We start from the raw sequence: 7,742 nt of genomic DNA, 5'->3' as shown, positions 1-7,742 counted from the left end.
TGCCTGCCGTAAGCACGGCAGGTGTGGCGGCGGCTGTGGCAGTCCTCGCCGGGGCACAGCCCTCACCCCCGGCAGCCCGCCCCTCGCCGGTGGGCGGGGCCGAGCGCCGCGCCCCGCCCCCCAGCGGCCGCGAGGGCCGGCGGCAAGCGGGAGGCGCATGCGCTCTCCCCCGCGCGGCGGCCGTGCGTGCATTCCCGAGGGACGCGCGCTCCGCGGAGCTGTCGGCGGTCGCCCCCCCCCCCCCCCCCCCCCTTCATGGCCAAGCGGCGCGCGGAGCCGTTAGTGTGTCACGTGCCCGTTAAACGGCTCTTGCGGGAGCCGCCGCCGCCGCCCCGCGCTTTCGCGCCCGAGCGGCGCCCCCGGGGCGAAGCGACGGGCGCCGGCCCCGCCGCCCCGAAACGGAAGCTGGAGGAGGCAGAGGCGCCGCCGGGCAAGCGGCCCGGGCTGCGGGGGAGCAGCTCCCGCGGGGAGCAGGGGGACGCGGGGGGCAGGCGGCGGCGGCGGCGCGGCGGGCCCGCGGCGCCCCAGGACGAGCGAACGGCGGAGGGACGCGCCGGCGGCCGGGGCAAAGAGCGGGCCGCCGCCGCTGAGGTAACGGAGCGGGGCTGGGGCGCCGGGAGGCCTACCGGGCAGGATGCCGTGGTGCGGCCGTGGGCGGGCCCGGGCCGCTCGCCTCCGGCGGGAGGGGGGGGGGTGGAACGGCGGGCGCCGTTGGTGGCAGCTGAGGCGTTGCCGTGGGTGGGGCCGCGCCCTCAGCCCGCCGCGCCGGGACGCGGGTGCCAGCCGTGGGGGCGGCGGGCCGTGCGGCCGGCGGAGTCGCCCGGCCTTAGGCGGGCACAGGACAGCGCTCGGTGCCTCGCAGCCCCTGCTGTGCCTCCCGGTGCTGATCGGTCGTGGGCCTCCTAAAGCTGTTTTTTTCCCCTTTTTTCTTCCCCGAAGCAAAAGAAGTAACATTTCTAGCTTGGTTTGTTTTTTTTTCTTTTTTGCCCATATAGAAGAACTGATGGGAAACAGCCTGTCTGGAGTTCACCTTAAGTCTATCTTCAGCCACATCCCCATCCAAAAGTATGGTGGAAGCTTGAAGAGTTTATTTTGATAGCGTCTCTGTTGTTTGAGGCTGCGGGTCAGGCTTACTATAAGATCTGACCACTTACTTCCTTAACTTTTTGTTTGGGATGGCTATTTAGGAGCGTCGTGGTTTAAGCCCAGCCAGTAACAGAGGAACATGCAGCTGCTCGCTCACTCCGCCCCCTCCGCCCCCCACCCCCAATACTTATGGTCACGGGCAAAAGACAGGCTCAACTATCAGTTCATCACACCTTGTCTCTGCCGCTCCTTCCTCCTCAGGAGGAGGACTCCTCATTTTTCCCCTGCTCCAGCGTGGGGTCCCTCCCGCAGGAGACAGTCCTCCATGAACTGCTCCAATGTTGAGTCCTTCCCATGGGCTGCAGTTCTCCACAAACTAACTGGCATGGGTCCTTTCTCCAGGCTGCAGTCCTTCAGGTGCAGACTGCTCCAGTGCAGGCTTTCCTATGGAGTCACAGCAGCCTTCTTCAGGAGCATCCCCCTGCTCCGTCATGGGGTCCTCCCCGGGCTGCAGGTGGGCAGCTGCTCCTCCGCTCCCTTCCATGGGCTGGGGGGGGACAGCCTGCCATCTCACCATGGGCTGCAGGGGCATCCCCTCCTCCTTCACTGACCTTGGTGTCTGCAGAGAGGTTCCTCTCACATATTCTCACTCCTCTCTCCCAGCTGCTGTTGCAGTGTTTTCCCCTTCTTAAATCTGTTCTCCCAGAGGCACTACCACCGTCGCTGATGGGCTCGGTCTGGGCCAGAGGCGGGTCTGACTTGGAGCCGGGGAAGCTTCTAGCAGCTTCTCACAGGAGCCACCCCTGCAGCCCCTCCCCCGCTACCAAAATCTCACCACACAAACCCCAAACAAGTAGCGATACCAGAGCTATCCTTTAATCAGAACATCTAGTGAAGGCAGTGGTTGGGGAAGGGCATCAGTTACTTAACGATCAGGATATATTGAAATGTGCAGTTGACTTCTGGTGTTCCTGGTTAACTTTGAACAATGTACATTCTTCTCCCTGGCCCTGTCCACATTTTACACAGTAGGCCAGAAAACAAAACATCGTACTAAGAAAGTTTTAGTTTTCCAAAAATAAAATGCTAGGTCAAATTTTGCATCTATCTAGAACTTTGATAGATGTAAACTCACCTTTCCTCCCACCTGGACCTTTTAAGTAAAACCAAAGTATTCAAACCAGTGATATAGAAGTGGCAGAAAGTCTAATCAGGTCAGATGGACTTTGAACTCCAGTTCTAGACTCTGGTTTTGAAAAGTTGGGGCCTTTGATAGTGTAACACCCATCTGTGATCTGTAAAGAAAATTGTGGCTTTTCTTCCTCAGGTTCTGCCTTGTGGTGGTTTCTTGGTTGCTTGGGGGGGATGCTTGTGATGGATGGTAGAATTAAGGCGCAAAGGAATTGAGGAAAAAAATCTTATGTCCTAGGAAAACTACACATCCTTTTTAGGCAGTGCCTTTTAAACACAAGCTTATCTTTCATTTTTGAAGACAGAACAAGCATCTTCTGAAGCGAAGCAAATTAAACCTCCACAGGTTTAATTGAGCAAACCTCCACAGAACAGTTTTACTTGATCACACAGATGTGATGCTGAATTCTTTCCTTATCCCTAGGGTTATTGGGCATAATTTTGTAAGCTTTAGCAGTGGTAGGAAGGCAATAAGCCACTTGGATTTCCACACAGTAAAGGGTGTTTCTCTATATAAAATATTTTTGTAGGACTGTATTTTTAACAGGTTGTTTCCCTAAGTACAGTATTGTATAAAAAATATTTTTGCTTTAAAATAAATCTTGGTTAACGGCAGGCAAGAGGTGTTTCTTCCATCTTCTGTGTGTCCTACCTGTATGTTTTAAATTTTTCACAAAGATAATTCTGATGATGATTTTTACACCTTTCTGAAGATAGAGCTGTAGGTTGGGATTATTCTTTGCTGTTTTGTGGCTTGTGTAGTTCAGTAATAAACATGCCAACGATACTGTTAATTTCACACTGGTTTTGTTAAAGTTACAAGCAATTCCAATTATATTACAGTTGGCCAGAGAAGAAATATTATCTGAGTTTTATTTGCAAGCACACCTATGCAACTGGAGTTGGAAAATTAGCTCCTTAAAAATTAAACAACTTCATCCACAGAAACTGAGCTTTTTTATCTCTGAGCTTGTTGCATGTTACTTATCTTGCTAAGATTTCTTCTCAAAACCTGTGTTGAAACATACTTAGGTGAATGTGAATGCTCGGTATTTTATTTTGCATTTTATGTATGAGGGTTTAGTGTCTGTGCCTGTCTTTTGTGTTCCTTGGGTTTGTTCATTTTCACGCTGAATCTTTCTTGGAGATACAAATAAACTGAAATACTGCTGCTCTGGAGACTTGAATGCTCTTGAGATTAATCCTTTTTGTCATCTGAGTCCAAAATTAAGAGTATGTATATTTTTGTATTACAAAATTTTAGATTATAATCTTTTAAACAAGAATAGTGTCATTTACTGTGTGCGTACGAAGCACCTAGCACAGGGATGTTCTGACTTTGAGTATGTAGCTCTCACAGTGTGAGCAGTAACTTATTAAAGTATAAGGGGAGTTTGGATTACACATGGGGAGAATTTGTAAGGGTAGCTGACAGTTTCTGAAACTCCATTGCTGGCGATATTTTTCAAAGCACTTGTTAGCCACCTGCCCTGCAGGGTTCTGTGTGAGTGATGCTGCCTAGGTTGGAATACGAACTGGAAAATCTTCCCTTTCTCTTTTGCACTTTGTTGTTAATCCTGTGCAGTACAAAAATTTCAGTTTACAAGAGTATTTATGCAAATGTGTGCAACTACTTATGGTTTGGCTTTCTTCCAGTTTCCATACAATCAATCCTTCTCTTCCTGTGGCACTATATCATTTAATTGGTTTTGGTCTTGATTCCCATTAATGAGAACTTTGGTTCTTTAATTTTCCCTGAAGACAATATTTTCCTAGCAAGCAAATTCACATTAGTAGTACTCTACAGGCACGCAGCTATCTTGCTGCTATGAAATGTCAACACCTTTCATACCTCTCTTAATTATTACAGGTCTTGAATAATGCAGGGGTTTTGTAGTAAGAATAGGTTACCTAGTGCAACAAATTGTACTACATGAGAGGATTGTGTGGTAACAAATAGAAAAATGTGTGTTCTTTAAATTGAAAGTATGGTGAATTTACGTACTTCTCGCTTTTGGGGAGTGGGGGAAGCATCATTTTTCCAGTATCTGAGAGGGTTTAGGGACGATACTTACTGTGATTTTTTTGAACATTACATTTTTTTAGTTGCAGAACCAGCAAACAAAGCATGACATTTTTAAAGAGCCATACCAAAACAGTTATACCAGTTTATTTGTTAAAAATACTTCTGTTCAGCACCCATTACAGCTGAGACATTACAGTAAAATATTTAGAAATTCTGATTGTATGTTAGGAAAAATACAAAGCAATATTATGTGGAAATGCATTATTTTAGGTTTGTGGCAGCATTCAGTGGTTTTACATATCAGAAGAAAGTACATGCTGAAGACCTAAGGAATGACTTGAGAATTCCTCTTGTTACGTGTATCCTATCCATAAAAACATGCACAGATTGGCCACTGTTTATACCCACTACATATGGTTATAAACAAACTGTGTTTTCTAACAGACATTTAAAAAAAAAAAAAAATGTGGTGCCATACTAAAGTAGTAGATGATTACATGTTCCTCCAAGGTTTACCAAAAGTTCTTAAACTTTTCCCTCCCTGCCCGTAGACGAGGTCTTCATTTTTCTCATGAATACTTGAGTACAAAATGTAGCTACAGAAAAGAAGAAACAGAATGTGGTAGAAACACTACCCAGTGCTTTACTTTTCCTACAAGTATCATCTGAGTGGATGTAAAATAGCTAAATACAATCTTCTGAATACCAGCTTCTAACTGTGCATGAAATTTGTATACCATTGTGAGAAGAAAAAGCAGTGAACAGTTTTTGTATGCAAAGTCCAATAACTGCGCGTTTTACAGTATTGTTCTGTGCAGAGATTGCAAGTTGAGGAAATTGGTGGAGTTATGGAAGTATTCCCAGAAGTTGTGTAGTTCTTTGCAAGAATATTTGAAAATACAAAAGTAAATTATGATTTGATTGAGATTTTCTATGGTGTTTTCCATAGAAATAGCTCATTTTTTTTCTGTATAAAATGATAAGAACTATTAATATGGAACAGCTGAGTAACTCTTCCTTGTTTCAGATTCTTTTATAGAAGTTTCTTTTTATTATTTTGTACTTATGTGAAATACATTAATGTTTTGTTGCCTTTATGTTTGTCTCTTTTCAAAGCAAGAAGAAGAATTCTGTCAGTATAACTCATTCCTGTATTGGAGAGCACCACTGCCTGCTATTGATTTGTCTGATATTCAGAACCTAGATGGAGGGACTCCACCAGAAGCTAAAACTCCTTCAAGGACTGATGCTATGGAGACTGAAATGGAGACCTGATCAATTGTTTCATAGTTGTACATCTACTTGCAGGAAACTTGTTTCTGTTTGGATTCAGGTTTTTCTACTTGGGAGAAAAATGAGCATGCTTCTGCCTTTTTGAAGAAGTAGTATTATGTCAGTCTGCAAAAGCAAGTCTGAGTTGTCTTAAGTGGATGGGATAATCACTATTAGGTACTTCATAGTAAGCTGTCTGGAGGTGTACAGTGTAGAGGAGGCTATGATGTCTAGCAAGAATGCTTGAAAATACGGAGGCAGGCTAAAAGAAGACTACAGAAAATTAGAACTTTGGGATGCAATTAAAAGAAACAGGTGAATATGTTACATGTCTAAAGGAAATGGAAAATCATCTTGCCTGTCCTGAACAAAAAGATATAACTGTGGTACCTAAAAGTGAAATATTTATAATGTGAATTTATCATAAAGCATACAAACTCTAGCAATTTTTAATGTGGGGTTTTTTTCCGTGTTTAATAGCTAAACCAAAAAGTAAGAGCCTACTAAAACCAGACAAAACATTCCCTTTTCTATGCAAACCAAAACCAAATGTGGCAGGGAGGGGGAAGGAAAAGGGGATCTTTTCTTCGCTGCCACTGTTGTGAAAGTTTTTCACATTCTCCTTGTGAAAAATTTTTTTCACCTTCTCCATTTCACATTACCCAAAGCAGTGGTCAGCCAGCTTTTAGGTTTTTGGTCCATTCTCAAGTTAATGCTATTCTTACTCTTTGTGACATTAGCTCTGAATCAGTCAGTAGCATTGAAATGGCAGGCGTGCGCAGGTGTGTCAGGGAAAGTTAATGGAATATAAAATTGCCACATACACTGACTGAGGTGTAGTTTTTACTGAGACTGGATCTTGCAAAAAATTTTTACAAAAGTTCACTAAATAGTGTTTTTTGCTGTGAAATATGACTTAATGCTTGTCTTCTGTAATTTATTTACAAGCTGAAGTACAATTAGAAATACTTGTTTTTAATAATAGACTGAAGTTGTATGGGCAGACTGTCAGCCTTTGCGAATGTGATTTGTCTTTAAGGATAGCAAACACTATTTTTGCTGGAATCATCACTGAAGAAGGCAACTTCTGAAATTTTCTAATTTTTTAAAAGTAATGTATTTACTAAAGGACAATAAAGTGTTGCCTGTGTGTATTTGAAAACTTTGGGACTATTACTATGTAAAGTTCCTCACTTTTTTTCTTCAGATTGTTGCTTCTATAACTTTGCCATTTTATTAGGTCTTTCTGCCTAAAATAGTCAGCTTGTCAGCCTTCTTTGTAAACATTTGGAAACTTTTTTTCAGTATTTGTGCTGTAAGGTATCTGTATTTGTTCATTAATATTCATTAGGGTCATTAGATTGTTAGGGTCTCTTAGTACCCACAGAAGAAAGGAGGTGGCTTAGTGACTCAAACATTTCATGGTGCTTGGTTGGATGTGCTTCTGCCTGCTGTCAGATTAGCTGGATACATATTTAAACAATATTTATTCTTCTCTCACATTTTTAATGATATTTTTATAAGTCCAAATACATCAACTTGTCTTAGGAGGTACTTTAAAAATGTTTTTAAAAACAAACTCCTTTTCTGGCAAGACTGCAAGTGCTATTTCATGTTTACTATAACCAAAATAAATTAGTGAGGAAACAGATTAATTAGTTTGTTGAGGTGTTTGTTTTGGTTTTGTTTTTTCTTTACCCTAGGTAATACATGCATTCCTGTATTTGTGGGTTTTATAATATTTCACACCATCCAGAATTCTCAGGATCCAGTATTTTGCATTATTAGCTAGTATCTTTGCAGAAATACTTTAGTCACTTAAAATCTGCTTGGAGCTTCATATGCAGTAGGTATGTCCTAGCAATAGACTGCATTTTATTGTTAAAATCTGTCTCTCCTTTCCACTGTATTCACAGGACAAAAGAGGTTTTATTATTGTCTTTAGAATACATATTTGAGCTATTCCATAACAAAATAAATAAGCCTTTAAACCAAATGAAGCTTGCACTGTGTTGTAGGCCATATGTTTACTTTATTTGCAATTACGCTGTAGGCAAGCACTTGCTTCTCGGCTTGTTCCAGTCATGGGCTCTGGGTTATGGGCTGGAATGTTACAGCTACTTTCAGAGCATTTGCTGAACTGATTAATTTTTTCCATTCATCTGTT

The 7,742-nt window shown here is 43.3% G+C and overlaps 1 protein-coding gene across 1 annotated transcript; it reads left to right on the top strand.

Moving 5' to 3' along the window:
* Positions 1 to 223: 223 nt before the first annotated feature.
* CZH9orf40 (chromosome Z C9orf40 homolog) lies at positions 224 to 7,226 on the top strand. Its single transcript, XM_052777878.1, has 2 exons — positions 224 to 591; positions 5,420 to 7,226. Exons 1-2 carry the CDS (start codon positions 256 to 258, stop codon positions 5,576 to 5,578), a joined length of 495 nt encoding a protein of 164 aa, XP_052633838.1. The 5' UTR covers positions 224 to 255; the 3' UTR covers positions 5,579 to 7,226.
* Positions 7,227 to 7,742: the final 516 nt, after the last annotated feature.

This window comes from Harpia harpyja, chromosome Z (genome assembly GCF_026419915.1).
Source record: "Harpia harpyja isolate bHarHar1 chromosome Z, bHarHar1 primary haplotype, whole genome shotgun sequence".
Lineage (NCBI taxonomy): Eukaryota > Metazoa > Chordata > Aves > Accipitriformes > Accipitridae > Harpia > Harpia harpyja.
Note: the sequence above shows the minus strand (reverse complement) of the source record. Positions and strands in the feature narration are given on the sequence as shown.

Excerpts from the sequence above, each read along its gene's own strand:
- CZH9orf40 (XM_052777878.1), top strand. The coding sequence starts at position 256 with ATGGCCAAGCGGCGCGCGGAGCCGTTAGTGTGTCACGTGCCCGTTAAA. Across the intron at positions 592-5,419 it reads AGCGGGCCGCCGCCGCTGAG|CAAGAAGAAGAATTCTGTCA; the intron begins GTAACGGAGCGG and ends CTCTTTTCAAAG.